The sequence below is a fragment of the Oryzias latipes genome, chromosome 20 (genome assembly GCF_053564925.1).
Source record: "Oryzias latipes strain Hd-rR chromosome 20, Olatipes_Hd-rR_3.1".
NCBI lineage: Eukaryota > Metazoa > Chordata > Actinopteri > Beloniformes > Adrianichthyidae > Oryzias > Oryzias latipes.
Genome location: NC_136256.1, coordinates 11,229,684 through 11,248,804, shown reverse-complemented (window position 1 = coordinate 11,248,804; position 19,121 = coordinate 11,229,684). Strand labels below are relative to the sequence as shown.

At 43.0% G+C, this 19,121-nt stretch overlaps 1 protein-coding gene and 1 long non-coding RNA gene across 4 annotated transcripts in view; one reads left to right on the top strand and one right to left on the bottom strand.

Moving 5' to 3' along the window:
- The window catches only part of jcada (junctional cadherin 5 associated a), a 25,422-nt gene extending 10,951 nt beyond the window's left edge, over window positions 1–14,471 (bottom strand). Inside the window, exons 1-2 of one of the 3 annotated variants that reach the window (XM_078938665.1) lie at window positions 14,340–14,471; window positions 299–803 (exon numbers count right to left, since the gene is read on the bottom strand). In XM_078938665.1, coding sequence (XP_078794791.1) covers window positions 299–669 — 371 coding nt within the window. In that variant the 5' untranslated portion in view covers window positions 670–803; window positions 14,340–14,471. Of the gene's footprint in view, window positions 1–298; window positions 804–14,093; window positions 14,255–14,339 lie in introns of those variants that run through there. The other 2 variants (XM_004080907.5, XM_078938664.1) reach the window with 2 other exon arrangements.
- Window positions 14,367–19,121, top strand: LOC110017298 (uncharacterized). Its single transcript, XR_002292662.2, has 2 exons — window positions 14,367–14,501; window positions 15,763–19,121. It is a non-coding gene; the product is annotated as an uncharacterized LOC110017298 (long non-coding RNA).

The following is a 19,121-nucleotide window of genomic DNA, read 5'->3' as shown; positions in this document are numbered from 1 at the left end:
TTCCTCCCTCTGCTTAAGACTGGGCTGAAAGGAGGAGGAACAGAGAATATATGAGACACAAGAGGGGAAGAAAAAAGATGCATAAGAAGCAAGGAAGAGAGAGTGAACAGCAGTGTGGCTCCAGTTGTGACATGATGCAAAGTCGGCCAAGCGGAGCAATTGGATGAATTATTTCATTCCAGGAAACATGGAGCAACAAGAAACCTGATGTTATCTGTCAGCGAAAGGCACACAAGCAGCACAGAGGATGCAGAGGGAGCTCATCAATTTAGGAGGGGGAATCCCGTTAACATCTTACCCACTGTCTAAGGTCAGGGACTCTCCTAAAGAGTGGCTGTCAGCGTGGCCCCGGCTCTCGCCCTCCTGTTTTGTCTGGCTCCTCTCCCTCGGTTCGTTGTTGTTGTTGTTGGGCGAACTCCCGCCATACGCTTGAGGCTGCCTTGTTCCACTGATGCTCCCAAAAGCCCCAGCGGGCCCTCGCTCATAGCCATTGGCTGTTCTGGGGCCGTGTCTGCTCTCCAGAGCTTCGTGGTGTTTGCTGTAGGACGGCGGGGAGGAAGGTGGAGGCTGGTGGGACGAGGACGTGGGGACTGGCGTTTGGGTGGAGGAAGCGCTGTTCTTGGGAAGCTTGTATCCATGAGAGATGAGGAGGTCCTCCACGCTGTACATGGTAGCATGTGTTTACGTCAGCGTGGGCTTCGTTTCCCCCCCCCCTCTGGCTTCTTTCATGAGAGTGAGAGGAAGGTCTTTTTCACTGGGTCTCTGCCAGGATCACCCGCACCGCTTTACAGCCACGGCCATCACTGGGAAGAAGGAGAAAGAGAGAGATGGGCAGCATAAGGAGGAGGGAAAAACATTATTTCAACCACCCCGCCCTCCCAGAAAAAAAAAAAAGAAATATCAATTTTCCATTCCACATGGACTTTGCTGGCAATAAATCAATCCTTGTTCCAGGATTTAGAGGGATTAAGAGAAAAACAAACAACCCACAACAGCATCATCCCTATTACTGATAAGTTTCTAACATTAAATGTCACTGTGGACTGTGGGCTGCCCTCTAACTTACTCCAAGTCACAGCAAGGAGTCATCTGCATGACTGCATTTTCTTCGCTCGGCTGATGGTTTAAGCTCTCACACAAATGAGCCAGATTTTCAAAGTAATCTGAAAAATGTCCCGCAAAATGACAAGCAGGGCTGCACAGTGGTGTAGTGGTTAATGCTCACAGTGAGAAGGCTCTGGTTCTAATCCTTGCTGGCATCGTGCATGTGAAAGCACTCCGGTTTCCTCCCACAGTCCAAAAACATGCTTCATAGGTTAATTGGTGACTCTTAATTGTCCCTAGGTAAGAAAGTGTGTGTGTGATGGTATGGGCCTGCAACAGACTAGCGACCTGTTCTGGGTGTACAGAAGCTGGGTTGGGTCCAGCAACCTAGTGACCCCATGAAGGGATCTTAAAATGGACGAAAAGATGGATGGAAATGACTAGTTGGATCATCAGAATGATAAATATGACAGAAACTGTGTAGGATATATGAAAAGAGGGGCTGCACGCTAGTGGGAGACCATCTAAACAGATGGACAGGCTCACTCCAGATCAAAAACCCACCCACAACCCAGAGGTGAATCTCTAAAGAACTTCTGTCGCTCTGCAGAAACTATGTCCTGGAAAACAACAAAGTTTTTTTTTTTGTTTTTGTCGATGGTCTGGCTTAAAAAAGGACAAACTGTTGTGGTGCAGAATTGAACTAAGGTTTCCCACTGTGCATCCTCTCAAGATGTAATTCTCCTGATGAAGTCGTGCTTGCTGCCCTGTCAACGGAAAAGAGGCTGCTGCAGTTCAGTCAGTCGGTAGCATCTACAGGAGCCGAGCGCCAACGATCTGACTGCGCTCTAAAGGAAACGCCATTCAACCAGACTCACTGCCAGAATCGAACGGATGCACTATAATTATTAAATGGCAGGACCAAATAGCTTGTTTTAACTTTGGAAAGCAGGCAGCCATATCAGTCTGGACTGAATATATTTTGATCAAACTGATTAGGGTTTGTTTTGCTTTGATAGCTGGACAGAGCAGAGGAAAAACAGTCCTTCTTCAGAGAGCAGCCTCAGTCCTTTCTTCTAGTACCTGGACCCCAGGACAGCCTGCTAGGTGATTAACAGGATCCAAGAGCGTGAAATGCTGCTCTCTTTGTGCGTCTGGCTCTCTAATACGATTATCTTTTTTTATTTAAAACCTTAAACCTGTTAGTTTTGGGGGATTGACTCTTGGTGCTTACCCAGTTAAGACTTTAGTGAAGTTTAACTCTTTCCATCTACGTTTTTTTCTGCAATTTCCACAACGAGAGGTTGGTTCTGACACTAGAACAAGCTTTTTGGAACCAAAGTAAAATGCAAAAGGAAGGGCTTTGCTTTGCTTGACCTGCTTCCAGCACACAGATAAGAACTCACTGACAGTGAACCCGTGAACTTCCATTTAACTTCTGCTCAGGCACAAGTTGGTGGTAACGTTTAATAAGTCACCTCATGCCGCAGATACGGTGCAAACGCCGGTGAGATGTGAACCTAAGAAACGGTGTTTGAGAAGTAAGAAAAACTTTTCCTGCCGAACTTTAAATTAAAAGTGGCCACCAGTTGTGCCTGCAGCCTCAAAGAGGCAAACAGCGAGATCAGAATCAGATTGGTATCAGGACCGTTTCCTTCCAGCAGATGAGGCCTTTCCCTCCAAACAGGCAAACTCAATTTAAGAAAGCCTTAGGTCCGTACTCCTTATCAAATCGTGTTTGCATATTAACCATATTAACCCGACACCCATATGCTACCCCAATCACGTTAAACCCTTAATCTGAGACTTTTACCCGCGGTGTCATTGCTAAATGAGGATTATCTCCATCATCACTAAAAGGTAAGGATTTCCTCCTGTAAAGTGAGTCAGCTTCTCTCCTCCTGCTCACCCTCATCCCACCCTTTCCTTCCCACGACCAGCTCTGCTTAAACGGTGTTAATGCGGTTACGCAATGGAATTACCCATTTTATGTCAAACAAAAACTGGGATTCTAGCGGCAGCCCGCAACAATGGCCGGCTTTCATCCCCCAAAACACAACAACATTGTGCTGCTCTACAATGCCTTCTTGTTTAAAAGAAAACTAAACATTGTGGCCACTTGTGAAAAAAAATGGGTGGATATGTTATATTTTCAATGAGATGCTGCACTCAAGAGCAAAAAAAAGCAAAAATATGGTTTACAGAAAAATATGAGCTGCTGCGTAAGCTAAAACAGCACGCGTTTGCTGTCGGAACAGCGCATGCACACTATTACCGTAATGCCCTCGCAGAATGATGTAAGACCAGCTCTTTTTAGGTCAAGCGAACTTGTCTCAAGGCCATGGTTTATTAAAACAGATAACAGCCTGGGCGTGTGGACGCAAGGGGAGTCCTGCGCCCTTGCTGGTGGCTACACCAGCGGCTTCCTGCGAGGCTATAACAGCTTGCAGGTTGACAGTTTGGTGTCAGCCCCTTATTCATGGCCCAGCTGAGATGAGGGCACGGTGAGGAGGCCGAAGTACAGGGCAGCGGCTTGAAAAAGACCCTGGGCAAGAAAAAGTTGGAGTTTGTTAATAAAGACTGCATAAAAGGTAGATAAAAAGGCCCAAAGGGTTAGAGGTTGACTGAATAATTAAAGCAGAAAGGTCTATGAAAAGCATAGGAGTGCATACAAAGAATCACAGATTTATGAAGTGCAATCAGATCTCTGTGTTTAGGAGCTCTAGAGTTCAAGTGAACTCCACCTTAGATAAACAAACATGGCCTGCAAAGGTCATAAATTACAGGCAACAAAATCTACAGCAGTATGAATTTAACTCTTTTACAATGGAGTCTTAGCTCCAGTGTTGACATTTTTTCGACTACATTCATGCTAGGTTTAAACCGGGCTCGGAAACACACATTTGTATCATTACTTCACATGTAAAGTCTATATAAATGCACGTATACTTGTGTTTTGGGCTTCAACATTTAAACTACGCAGGTTTTTAAGTCCGTATTTAGGCTCCGTGTTCAAAACGCATGTTGAAAGTTAATGCAGTTGAACTTTGACCAATCCAGGATTGGTAGTTGGTAGTGACGTATGCATGGCATCCCATTTAATGCACGGAAATGTCAATCGTTTGAACATTGATCATGGAGGAGAAATTAATAACTAAAGTTTGTGTATGGTTTGTGCATGGAATTATATGACATAGGAGTACTTCCTTTTCTGCTCATGATTTGAAAAAAAAAAACCCAATGACTTGTCATTTAACTCCCCTGACTACATCTGGAAAAAAACTCCAGTCAAAACATTTTTTTTATCCATCAAGAACTACAATTCCTAGAGCCCCACCCACCCTTTCACATTAAGTTTCATTGAAAAGTCCCACATGTGCTCTTTAAATACCACAGGAAGTGAAATCGGTAGTTTCCAGAGGTTTGGAGATATTCAAATGCAGAAATTTTCTCTGCAAAGAACAAATTTCTCTTGCCGATCGTAAGAAGGTTAAGTTGGAGCCCAAATGTGGCATCATATTGTCGCAAACCGTGATCCAGAAGTGGTCAACTCAAGTCAACCAGACATTTCTACTATTGCAGCTACCTAAAGGCTGATCACACCTGACACAAGTGATCAGTAGCAGGCAGGCTGATGTTATAAAAAATGAGCAAGACTATAGGCACCAGTAAGTCATGCACCACTGCAGGGCTTTGTTCAACCTGATTTAAGCTTTTCTTGGTGTTTTTCTACTGGATAATCCAGGTGGTCTCTCATTTGACTTCTATGCATTTTTACACTGTACTATTTATTTTATGGTAAACAGGAGGCCAAGAGGATGGGAATGTTTATGTTGTAAAAGTACAACTGAGAGCACACTAGATGAGCATAAGCATTTTATTAACTACAATCAGCTTCTTGCATGGACTAATGCCAACACAGAGCAACTTTAAAAAATAAAGCTGCGTTTGCAGTTCCTGCCAGGAATAAAAAGAGAGATGGCAGCAACAACAGAGATCACCTGCAGGGATAACATGCATCTCATAAAAAAACTGCAGTTTACAGAGCTGTAACCATGATTTCCTTTACTGGTCAACATGGAACCAATTTTCTGCCATTTAAACTCTTAGTTAATTGCTTTGATGTGCAATGGGTCAGAGAGGAAAATCCAATACTGATAACCTGAGAGGAGGCCAACTTCCACCTACCATGGTGGCAAACCTCCCTCGATAAATTCCCCCAGTTTAGCGATGGGACAAGGACAGCTGGCCGATTTACCGGCCGAGTTGAGCTGTCGTTGAAGCTTGACAAAACGATGCATCTAAACAGACTGAATGACTGCAAGGCTTCCAAATCTGATGGCTGCAAACAATGCAGGGTCCCTGTCCCCCAATACTCCATACGACTTTCGGTACTGAAACATGTTTTTTGTCAATTTGGTACAATATGTTATACAGTACACAACTTGACTTATCACTGGTCATTCCTCTTCTGATGGATACTGATCCAGATATGGTGTTTCCCAACCCAGGTCCTCGGGGAATACAGTCTTGCATGTTTTCCATGTTGCCCTGCTTCTGCACACCTGATTCAGCTCATCATCACGCTCTACAGAGCGCTGATGATGGCAGTTATCAAAGCCAGGTGTGTTTGAAGAGAGTAGGATTGAAAAAGAATGCAGGACAGTGTTCCCCGAGGACCAGGGTTGGGGGACACCAATCTAAGACTTGTGATTTTGTTGAATGTTCCCCCAGTCAGGTAGGAGTGTGGTCATCACAACTGCATAGCATGATATTGAGATCCATCTATGATACGCAATTGGTGTCATTTGTACATTGAGCTACGGTCTTTACATTGATTAGGTTTTGTTATATCTTTTGTTTGCATTCAACCGGTCTAATCAAACAGAAATTAGTCCATTCAGGCAAAACTACAAACTGGAAAGAACATTCTGTGATAAAACAGTAAGCCACTGTGGCCAATTAAGAAATTATAATCATAAATCTGATTAAGTGTACTCATATACAGTACAGACCAAAAGTTTAGACACACCTTCTCATTCAAAGAGTTTTCTTTATTCTCATGACTATGAAAATTGTAGATTCAAAAAAGCCAAGTACAGAAAAACAAGTGGCCACCATTACTTTAAGAAATGAAGGTCAGTCAGTCCGAAAAATTGGGAAAACTTTGAAAGTGTCCCTAAGTGCCGTCACAAAAACCATCAAGCGCTACAAAGAAACTGGCTCACATGCGGACCGCCCAAGGAAAAGAAGACCAAGAGTCACCTTTGCTGCGGAGGATAAATTCATCCGAGTCACCAGCCTCAGAAATGGCAGGTTAACAGCAGCTCAGATTAGAGACCAGGTCAATGGCACACAGAGATCTAGCAGCAGACATATCTCTACAACAACTGTTAAAAGGAGACTGTGTGAATCAGGTCTTCATGGTAGAATATCTGCTAGGAAACCACTGCTAAAGAAAGGCAACAAGCAGAAGTGACTTGTCTGGGCTAAAGAACACAAGGAATGGACATTAAACCGGTGAGATTTTGAGATTTTTGGTTTCAACCCTCATGTTTTTTTGCGACCCAGAAAAGGTGAACAGATGGACTCTACATGCCTGCTTCCCGACGTGAAGCATGGAGGAAGAGGTGTGATGGTGTGGGGGTGCTTTGCTGGTGACACTGCTGGGGATTTATTCAAAATTGAAGGCATACTGAACCAGCAGGGCTACAACAGCATCTTGCAGCAGCACGCTATTCCATCCAGTTTGCATTTAGTTGGACCATCATTTATTTTTCAACAGGACAATGACCCCAAACACACATCCAGGCTGTGTAAGGGCTATTTGACCAAGAAGGAGAGTGATGGGGTGCTGTGCCAGATGACATGGCCTCCACAGTCACTGGACCTGAACCCAATCGAGATGGTTTGAGATGAGCTGGACCGCAGAGTGAAGGCAAAAGGGCCAACAAGTGCTAAGCATCTCTGGGAACTCCTTCAAGACTGTTGGAAGACCATTTCAGGTGACTATCTCTTGTAGCTTATCAAGAGAATGCCAAGAGTGTGCAAAGCAGTTATCAAATCAAAAGGTGACTACTATGAAGAACCTACAATATGACATATTTTCAGTTGTTTCACACTTTTTTGTTATGCATATAATTCTGCATGTGTTATTTCACAGTTTTGATTCAGTGTGAATCTAAAATTTTCATAGTCATGAAAAATAAAGAAAACTCTTTGAATGAGGTGTGTCCAAACTTTTGGTCTGTACTGTATCTCTCATGGGAGAGTGTTAGAGTGTCCAACTTTGACACCAGCAGGTTTTCAATCAAAACTGTATTTCTGTTTTAGGAGTTCTATTAGCAGTCTTATAATGTTGTATTTGTCTAACCCAAAACACTTTAAGATGCTTATACCAAGGACTAGCTGGGATTGGTCAATGCAGGGATGTTGGGATGGCAGTGGTCCAGAAAACACATCTGCTTTTACTGCAAATAAACATATTTGAATGGTAAGAACATCTCCAAGTACACCACTGTTGAGCATACTAGCTGAAAACTCTAAAGAGTACAATGGTTGTTTTTTTTTCAAAACACTTTCTCTGAATATTGCACTTCCTGAACTTTCTATTCCTGGAAACTAGGAAAGAGCATAGCTCCAACCCTCCAAATTATGTGGGTAGAAGCCAATCAACATGGTTTGGACATCTGATAAGGCTGCCACCAAGGCGCCATCTTGGTGAGGCTTGAAATCATGTCCAATTGAAAGAAAGCCAATGGTAGACTCCAGGCGTAATGGAGAGATTATATCTATCATTTGACCTGAAAATACCTTGTGGAAGAGATGGAAGAAGTGATCAGCAAGAGGGAAATTTGGGCTCTCTTGTTTAGTTGCTGATCCGACAAACCAAACCCAGGACAAATAGAATGTATACAGTATGTCCATAGAAAGACAAACTACCTGTTTTGTGCTTTTTAAATTTCTAAGTATATTAAAAATAAACTACAAGGAGCTCTAATTTATTTCCACTATCTGTAGCTGTGTTAAAAGACTGCAGCTTCTTTGAAAAGCCAGAAAAACCTGGATTTAGTATGATCTAGCTTAAACAAAGGAACTCTCAAAAACACCAGAGCCTGGAAGACGATAAGCGCCCTCTTCCTAAAATAAGCCACAAGCGCCGCACCTCTAAAGTCCATTGTTTCCAGTCTCCTTGGGTTTGTAAGTGACCTAAGTGCGTACGCTCCTGTTAAGTCCCAGTGATGCATCTGTTGGAACTGTGCACGCACAGGGCTTTTCTAAGGGATGACAGGCCATCACAGTCAGCAAACAGCAACCGTCCGCAGATTGTTTGTCTATGTGACATCAGTGTATCCAGCTGAGGGACTGTCTCCCTTTTCCTGAGGAAATGCGTCACAGCGGAGATGGAGGAGAAGCAACGGTGTCACAAATGTTTCCAATTGGACTCTTTTCAGGCTGACCAGGGTGAGAAATGGCAGGCACACCTTTTGCTTGAGATCTAAACACTTGGATGGTGCTGGGGACATATTTCACCTTCGGTGATCCTCTCTCCCATTTCAATAAGGACAATAACTCAGCTACAAGAAGTGTGGCCATATTATCTGAGTTATGTTGGCTCCAGCTATCCATCAAAAAGAAAATCCAACTGACCTCAGCATACACTTTAGTTTAGGGCAATTACAACATGATCCCCCGAAGCAATGACAAATGCAACTTTTAATCTTGTAAACATCTTTTTTTTTAAGTTTTAAGAGTTCTACATAGCAGACAGCAGTTGTGTAACTTATACTGTCTGCTGAAGCTACAGAAGCCTCTGCAAAGCAACAGGAACATGAAGATTTGGAACTAGATTTAGGAAAAATGACTTTTTTCTGTTAATGTTGAAAATAAGATACATTTACAATAAGGAACCCCTTCTAAATGTGTAATCTGGATTGTTTCAGGCGTTTTTTGAGACTCACTAAAATGTCTGATGATGAAAATAGAAGATGTGTTTTGGGAAAATGTCATTATGATGAATAAATGTATATCCGTCCATTTTCTATACCTGCTTATTCCTATTTTGGGGTAAAAGTGTTGCTGCATGGTGGCGCAGTGATAAGCGCTCTTGCCTCACAGTAAGAAGGCCCCCAGTTCAAGTCAATGGGGGGCCTTTCTGTGTGGAGTTTGCATGTTCTCTCCAGGGTCTCTGGCTTCCTCCCACTGTCCCAAAAAATTGGCCGGGATTGACTCTGGCAGCTCAGTGACTCCGTAAGGGACAAAACAGAAGAGGATGAGTGTTGCTGGAGCCTATCTCAGCTACTGTCGGGGAAAAGTGGGGACAGTTCGCCAGTCCATCACAGGGCGAATTCAGAAATATGCCAAACGTAATATATATAGTAAATAAAGCCATTGACAATTGCTAAGAGTAACTAGAACATGATTACCCAAAAATGTGAGTATAATAGTATCTCCCGTTTCTAAAATCTAACATCTATGCATCAATTTTATTAACCTGCTTTGTCATGCTCAAGACCACTGGGTTGCAGAAACTTACTAAGCAACTATTGGGCAAACGTGGGGTAACCCTGGACGGTTTGCCAGACCACGGCAGGGCTATAACACCTGACAATGTTCAACATTTTGTGTGAATCTGTACATACATGCACAAATTAGATCCCTTTATACATGTTATGTAATCTATCCATTTTTTCAAACCTGATTAATCCCTTTGTGTTGCTGGAGCCTATCCCAGCTACTGATAGGCAGAGGTGTTGAACACCCTATATGCATTATTGATTTTACTGACGTATTACATGTTAATATAAAAAATTAGGATAAGTACTTTTCCACGTTGCAGATTGAAGTTTAAAAACCCTGTCTATAAACTCCAGCAGATGCTAACCCTTTGCCTCGTCCTTCCCTACAACTGTTTTAAACAACGGTCTAATAAGAATCACCTGAAGCCACGAGGTCTCCATATCACATCTAGTTTGTTCTGGTTAATCCTTACATATAGGATGGGAGAATAGTGTGACTATGTACAAAACACAAACCCCTTTTTTAGCATTGCAAATATGGTTGTACGTTTAACATTTTTCAGACTAATGTCAAAAATTCAGGCACATTTTGAAGAGTGGCATAAAGCTTCTGACTTTGCCAAAACTCAATTCCCTAACTTCCTGTTTGCAGCTAGTTAGGAAAACTGAAGTTCTTGGAGTCAGGTCAGTTCATTAAATAGCCTTGGGGAGGCCTTTACACAAGCAGATCAAGTCCAATTCTCCTCAATCTAAAAAAGCAACACTGCACAACAGAAGCCGATCTCTTTTGTTTTATTTTACCTCATTTTATTTATTATTTCCAATAAAAATTCAAACAGGGGTGAGTTTTTTTTAATACAACCAGCTGTGAATCCTTCCTCGTTTTTTTGAAAAGGTTGGAAATTTAAAGTCCCACTCCGATCCTCTTTTGATCGTAAAAGTGTTCACAGTGGTCTTTTAATTATAATTATGCTGTTTTTAGGCAATATAAAAAACCTGGGTTTTCTAGGACATAGTTTCTGCAGAGCAAGAATAATGGCGCTATCCAGTCATACAGTTTAGATCCAGATTCCACCTCAGACGAGGAAAAAAGAGACGTACATGGATCTATTTGTCTACAAATGGTTGCATCAGAGTAGAGAGGAGTGGGGAGCTTGTGGCCATCTGCAGCATCTGCATCACAGCTACAAGTTTTTTGCAACTGCGTTTTTTCAGTCTGCTCCTGATTTGTATCGATTGGAATAAAAAAAAAATCAGAAATGCAGTATTAATCTTAATTTTGTTTAAAGATTTTTTCCATCATGAGAGACAGAATATTTTAAAAACACAATTTTCCTCGGAGTGGGTCTTTAATAATATTGAACCAAGATTACAACCAATATAAACCAATGGGTCACTTGATCCCAATCTCTGTCACTCTTTGTACTCTAATCATAATTACTCAACTGTTCATGTTTAAGACAATCAAGAAACTCCTAATCATAAATTTGCTAATTAAAGCCTGAAGGGATGATCTCTGATTCCACATTAATGAGTTTCCTTTCTATCGACGTCACAGGAGCAGCACAATTAAAGATGAATCTTTAGCTTGTTTTGTCAGAAATATTGACACGTCGCCCCTTTCATCTGTGACTCTTGCCCAACCCAAGCTGTTCCCATTCCACTGCGAGACCTGCTCTGGCAAACGGGTTGCAAAAACATTCCCTGTGAATTGCTTCAATCCAAAAACTTATTAGAGTCAGGCTCCATAGCAGAGAAATCAAAGGCGGGGTGGGTTGGGAGGGAGGCTGTGGCAGTGAGGAAGAGATGTTTCATTCCACCATCTCCCAGCACATCAGAGTGTGCACAAAGGAGGTTTCTGGCTTTGATTTGTTCCAAACGATGAGGCCAAACGTTTGTCCTTCAGGTTTCATGCAGTGGTGAAGTTCTTCGCCCCCTCCCCCTCCTCCCAAAAAGAAATTAAAAGGACCTTGTGGTTCATAAATGCACAACCAGCAAGACACTGACGGCGTAATTATGTCAACAGGCTTATTTTTCCATTGTGTAACCAGACTTAGCTCGGTTCAGCTCCTACATCGCAGTTTGACGTCACTGCTTTTTCTTCATCTGAAAGCTTCCAACAGCGGTTTGGGGCGGAACAGTGATCATGTCACACGAGAGGACTCAAAAAAAAACAAAAACATAAAACACAGGTTCTGAAGCATGCTAATCTGCAACGCTACTCATTACTGTAGGCTTCACCTGCAGAGCACTGAGCCCAGCCCATGCTGCTTTGGAGCCTGCCAAACTGACTTCATGGTAATTAGTGTCTGTCAGGGTCTGGGGCGTGCTGGAGACGACAGTGGCATGGTTTATCAGCATGGAGCAGGGTGATCAAAGGACTCGCAGCTCTGGCTTTCTGCTAATCAGATGTGGACTCTGCATGTCTCCTGCTCAGCACTGTGGAAGAGAAAGTAGTAAACAATCCGGCAAAACATGTATTACCAGCAGATTTGAAGCCATTAAAATGGCTTTAAGGGATCAAGAGAGTAACGTGGGGGCGCGGTGGAGTCGGGTGAATGCAGGAACCGCTGTGCTCTTGGTGGCGTTGCCTTAGCTTGTCTGTTGAGCATCCAGAATTCAACAATAGCCACAAGATCCCCATTCAGTTTCACGCCGTGCCTCCAACTGTATCACTCAGCTGCCTTCACACAGATCTGGCTGGCTTTACCCTCCCACCTTCCCCCCGCCTGCGTCACCTCTGCTGTGACATCACCTAGGACCTAAGAGGGGATCCCTGTAGCCAGGCAGCATCACATGACTTTTCCAGGCTTCGGCTCCCCGCCGGCAGACAAACTCATCCTCCCTGACGTGCAGCTTGGCCTAGAAACGGCGCCTAAGATTGACAGAGAGAAAACAGAGCTGTCTGCAGCCGCAGATTCCTGATCTAATCGGTGCGCACGCGCTCCAAAGAAGGAGCTATCTGGCACACACTTGGAAGCCGAACCAGTGTAAGTCCTCTCCGAGCCGTGGAGAAGGGGGGCCCCCCGTCCAGTTTCGCTGACCAACCCATTCTTTTCACTGCTGGATGGAATTAATGAGCTGCTTCCTTCCCATTCCAGCGTACTCCACACCCTAACCTCCTTGGGGCATCAAGCCCGGCCTTGAGTTCTCACCCCATCCCAGTCTCTGGGATGTGTGAAACACTAGCCACACACCCCTAAGCTCACGCCTGAAAAGACCCAACCATTAATGCCACACTTATATTTCTATTTCACATACATCTCTCCGGTTGAGTCCAGCGATGGGGAAATATCTCTTTGCTGACATTTACTAACAGCTTTTGATGAAAGCTCACTGAGCTATGAAAGGTCTTTGGTGGGAAGGAGCAGACTCCTGGGAAGGGTTTCCATAAATACTCCGAAAAGCATCATATTTGTTAATCAAACCAAGGTTGACACATCCTTAGTTCTTTTTTTTTTTTTTAGGGGGGAAAAATAAAATAAAACTTCAACTGCCAGGTATGTAGAGGTCCCCTAGAGACAGCAGCAATTTACATGAAAGTAGCCCTAAAATAAAAACACAGCAAGCCCTCTGACATCACTTGGAGTGTGAGGGCATACCATCCGGCCTCGTGGAACAACACGCTCAAATGCACAAATCCTCTGGAATTGTCTGCAAAGTGACAGCCAGAGAAGGAGCCTGCAAGAGGACGCAGAAGGGAGGTCAAGCTGCAGCCACGATCACGCACACATGCATCCTCCAGGTGTGACAAAGTGACAACACGCACACATCAAAGCAGCCTAAACTTGGCACGCTGTTTGCCAGGCGCTATTTGCATATGGTGTTCCTCCGCAGCCAGCAGAACAGAGAGCTGGCACACAGTGGGGCCTGGGTGCTGTCATGATGTCGTTGTGGGATGATTGATGCTGTTGCGTGGAAAGGAAGGTGCACCGATGTGACGTGGAAATGGGGAATTTCCCTTCAACATCTGTCTGGTTGAGAATTTGGCCATGAGAAGAATATTAAAAAAAGAAAGAAAGAAAAGAAAAAACAACAACAATCGTCAGACCAGCAGAGGATGGATGAAGGTCCTGCGTGGAATTCTGACCGATCCCGGGTTTTAACTGGATTTCACGACAAATCAGCTGCCCCAGATCCCCCGCGCGCCGTGGTTCAAACAGTGGAGGGAGCAATGGAGCACAGCATCCCTATAAGTTACAGCTGATGCCAGTGTGAAACACAACACGGCGAATCCACGCTGCGCCCCCGCAGCCTTCCGTGTTTTTCTTTTCCAAACGTGCGCGCGCCGGCACAGACCAAGAAATCTGCGCGATTTGAGCGGAGTTTGGCCTCTGTTCGGCGGCGGAGCTAAGGCTAGCCAAGGCTAGCTCCATCAGCAGTCTGTAACCTTCAGCTGATCGGAGCGCATCCGCACACGCACGCACGCACGCAGACTGCGCAGGCAGGCAGACAGGCGCTCCCAGCCGCGCACGCTTCAAGTTACCAAATAACAACAGCGATACGGAGCGGATCCTCCTGCAGCTTCACCTCTTCCACCAACTGTCACCATGTGGGTTCTGGAGCTCCAGCCGTGACAGCTGGGTCGGATCGGCTTGGCTGCAAGTTGAGGGACCTCTGGAATTGTTGGAGGCGACTCTCTCCGCCACCGACCGTCTGGCTCGCCTCCGCGCGCGTCGTGGCACGAGGAGAAAATCCCCGAAAATGTTTTTTTTTTTTTTTAAATAATAATAATAAAAATGAAACGCGTCCCCGTCGACCTGGATACCAATTTACCTGCCAAATGCGCCGCTGCGTGCTCCCCCGCGCTCATCCCCGCCGCTGCTCTGGACGGACTGAGCTGGGATCTGCTGAGGGAACGGCCCCCCTTCCCCACAGCTGCGTGGAAACATCCCTCCTCTGGAACTGGGAGGCAGCTGGATTCCGCTCAGCAAGAAGGTCATTTTACTCTTAGAGCTTCTTTGACAAAGTCATCCGTGCTCCGACAGATTTACTTCATTTCATCTCGACTATTTATATTACATAATAAAAAAATAAAAAAATCAACACTTGAAAAGATGCTAACCAGTTTTATTTTAAGGCATTATTTGTGATATTTCTGCCCAGATCAAACAATTAGACTTCAATTTTGAGGATGTCTGAGGAGCAAAATAAAATAGTCCACATTATTTGATGTTAAAAAATAAATGCCTATCAATCTTCTTTATACATTTTAACTCCCCCACCATTATAGTACCACCACCATGTTTGACTTCATGGAGATCTAACAACGACAGTTCAATTTTAAGTGATCATTTCATTTATTTAGAAAGAAAATAAAACATTTCACATAATTTGATGTACGCCCAAAAAAAGTCTGACTCCATAATCGCCTTCATGAATTTAATTGTGCCCTTTTTTGGCAGAATTGTTTTATTTCATCAGTGTTTTCCATCATGAAGCTCAGGGATTCAACACTGATTTAGTTTCCGTTTAGAGGTTTACCAGCTGATTTGTTGATTGTTCTTCAGAACAAGTCATGACCTCACCATGGAGATTTTCCTTTCAAATGTTCCAGTAGAGCGCAGAATCAGTCCATAGACAATTTATCCAGATATTTTTGTCAAATGTAAGTTAATTCTATGTTATTGCTTAGCAGTGTCTTTCTTTTGGAACTGGATCAATTTTTGACCTAAACAGATTCGGCTAAGACCTGCAGTTCTTTACATACTGTAACATTATTGTTCTATTATAACCTCCTGGATAACTTGTGTTTTGTGGATCATTATGGACTGGACTGGTGATCCTTTTGGTCCAAGTTCTGTGTATCCGTGTATGACATGTTGCACTGTTCCTTGGAATCCTTTAGTCTTTGAGATCTTCGTTTTTTTACCAGATTGTCTAAAACTGTTTTCCATCTGTGTTTTTTTTTTTAAATTCCATTTCATTTTTAATATCAGAGTGTGAATTCCAAATTTACAGAGACACTGTAGTGAGCATTCAAAGGCAGCCAGAGGTTTTAGAAAATATGAAGGATCACATTGTGCCAGGTTCTTAACCCTTGTGCACTTAACCTATAGGCACTTTAACATTGGGAGTTGGGTCATCTAGACCCATTAGACAGTGCGCTGAACCTTTTTTCTTCAATGATTTGTGATCTTCACTGGTGTCCATTGATTACATGAAATCTTTCCACCTTTATCCACCTTTGTCATGGTAGGAATAACACGTCAATGTAAGGGTGGGGTCATCTAAGATAGCACAAGGGTTAATGCCACACTGAAAACGAGGCCCGAGCGACAGACGACCCAAGCTCCAATGTCCACATGAAGCCAGAGGACCATGCAGTGAAGCTGGAGATGATGGATGTAGAGCCATTATAGCTGAGTGTTTCAAAGCTTAAAGTTGGAATGGATCAATCCTGTGGCTGAAGAGGGACTGGGAGGTTTTATCTTCATGAAGTAGACACTGCCTTCTCCTGTTCAATGGTTTCTTTGGAGGGCAGTGTGTTTATCTCTTGCGTCTCAGTTTTCTTCAGCTTGGTTTTGTCAAACCGGCTCACCTCAGTGATGTCAGGTTTGTCATCCATGTTTCCGGAGAATCAGGTGTTTGCTCAGAGAGACGACGAGACCACACAATCATTTCCTACAAGAGCAGAGATAGCAGCAAAACTGTTTTCCATCTGAACTTGGGCTTCTTCAGATGGCATTTTAATGTTGATCTACATTTTTATGAGATCCTTTGGCATATTTCACTTCATGCTTCTAATAAAAAATCATTTTTTGGATGAAGAGATCTGGGAGTAATCAGGCCTGGGTGTGGCAAATGAAACTAAACTATCGATTTTCCAAAGAAGTGTCAGCAACCACAGTGAAATCATGATTTAGAATGGGGAGTTATCTTTTTGATATGTAGGTTTGGACTTTTTTTGCCCCAAATTAATAAGATAATTTTTTTTCTCTGGAGTCACAAAGGTCCTCTTGTTTGATAATCTAAAATATTATAAATCATGAACATGTTAGGAATTAGAAGGAGGCAGCCAGTTTTCTGCAGCACTGTACATGGACTCCAACACTTGATAAGATTATGTATGGTAATCCTCTCATGCTAATAAGATAAGTAGAGCTTTATTAAAAATTAAAAACTCGCATTAAACAGAAACCACTCACATAATTTCTGGCTTTAGTTTGCTCCCATCATGCCTCTCCAGGTATGCCATCCTACTTTAATGATCAATTAATTCTGATTGGATAACATCTCAGGGTTCTTTGTATCCATTCTATAATACTGGAATTATTTTTCTATTAAGGTTTGAACCTTGAGTGTTTAAATAAAGAGAAAAAATGGAAATGGTCATGTCTGTTGGAGAAACGTGTGTAGTGAGGGATTTTACAGACTTAAAACATCTGTAATTATTATAAGACATATAAAAAGTAAAGATGGTCACTTTAAAATGTAACTTCCTTGATAAACAAGGGGAACACTTTTGCACTATTGTGGCTCCGTTGACTTATTACAGCCAGAGAATTAAACATCCTTGGAGAAGAAATAATCTAAATCTAAAAAAAAATCTTTTAATGTCATAGTAATTCAGAAATCAGTACCGGTAATTTTAGTGCAGCAAATTTAACCAATAGTCTAAAAATCTTTAAAAAACAAAACACTTTCATTTGGGTTGAATTGGCCTTTATACCTAACAAACATTTTAGACCAAAAGGTCGTTTTTAGGCTGCAGTTCAAATACTGATATTAGAAAAAAAATATTTACAACAGTTATTTATTTTTATTTCTACTGTAATATTTCCCAAACCCTTCTTCACGCCCATCTGTCTCCATCCTCTGTGGGCTGGAAGTCTTTTTTGAACTTAAAAGCAACAGAGGACCCTGAAGCCTCCAAAATATTTACACAGGTGCTGCCTATAACTGAATCCCCCTGAAAATAAGGGAGGCTGGTGGGCCCCCACTGGCTGACCACTGAAATACATTCTGTCATTTATCTGTAATGACCGCCTTGGCTGTCCAGTTTAACGGATCGCAGCTGCTAACAGCTGTGCTCTTCACAAAAATTGTCATGTTTGCATAAACTTTGCTTCACTTTGAATCACCTACTTGACGATTATATTGTTTCCTGTGAAGCCAGACGGTGTTCCAGTTGTTGACTTTACATGCCCTCTAGCCCGCGGTGTACGAAAAAAAAACAGCCCAATGACTCAGTAGACTCAAAACGTTAATCTGAGCTCCAGCTCGCCCTTAAAGGATGCATCCTTAAAAATAAAAAAGTTGGAACAACATGAAATGTCAAAAGATAAAAAAAAAATGTCCGGAACGAGAGTGGGGCCTGACAAGAACAACAGAAGAAGACGTGACGGCTGTGTTGTTACAGTAGTTTGGAAAGGGCATATCACTTGGGTATATCAGCTTGTCCTGTGACTCACTGGAATCTGCTCAGTCTCACTGGAGATCAGCACGTGTCCTGCTCACTGTGCCGAAATGTTCAGTGCGCTCCTCACGTAGCACTTACTTCCAACGGCCCAGCGCCGCAGCCACGTCTGTTTTCCATTGTGCCGTCCACATGCAGCTCATATGTAGAGCAGTTAAACGTGGTTCAGAGACGCTGATGTCATGGCTCCTTCTGCCAGCTGTGGTTTTGAGGTTGAGCGTTTCAGAGCTCGCGGAGCAGCGTTGCCCGCTGTGGGCTGTTGCATTTGAGGCTCCCGAATTCCCTAAAACCCTGGACCAACACCATGCCTCTGGAGGCGTGTGCATGTTGGTATCTGCAAAAAACATGTTGTTTTGGTTCTAAAAACATGCTGAAATATGGAGGAAAACAAAATTAGTAAAGAAGAAATGCCTTCCTTGAGACTTCCAACAATTCAGGAGAATTAGAAAATGACGACATATGAAAAAGAAAAAAATTACAGAAGAGGAAAAAAATATTTTAAATAGGGTAAAAGATTGGTCCAAGTAAGCATTGCTATACATCTATTTGCCCATCAATTCTCTCAGGTCAGCTGAAGTGAGTCTACATTCACAGCGTGCATGTGGCGTGTGTTCTTTAACATGCATTTAGCCCATGGTGTTCACACTGGACCGCCACTATCTGATACTAGCGCATGCCCACCACCTGCAGTTGGAAAAGGCTTGGTGCTAAATATTGAACCTGTGCAAACTTCGTAAATCTCACCCTAGCCTTTTGCTTTTGCTTTCACAGCTATTCTGATGCGTGAAAGACTTGCTGTCATATAATTCTAGCCGAGCACCAACCACTTTCATTAATTTCTCTTTCTTGATCAACTTTTAAATAGTTGACTGTTCCATGAATTAAAAGGGATGCCATCCCAAATCCACTACCAAATCCAAGTCCCTGATTGGTCAAAGTTCAACCTGGTTTAGCTTTCAGAGGGCGTTCAATGGTACAAGAGTTTTGTACCCTGGAGCCCAAGACGCGTGTTTACATAGACTTTTCATTGAAAGTGGTCACTTGAATGTTGGCGATATGAATTTAACATAAAGGTACACATCACAACTGCCACTCTGTTCAAAATGGTGTACTCAATAAAGTTTTGTAAAAATCTAAAA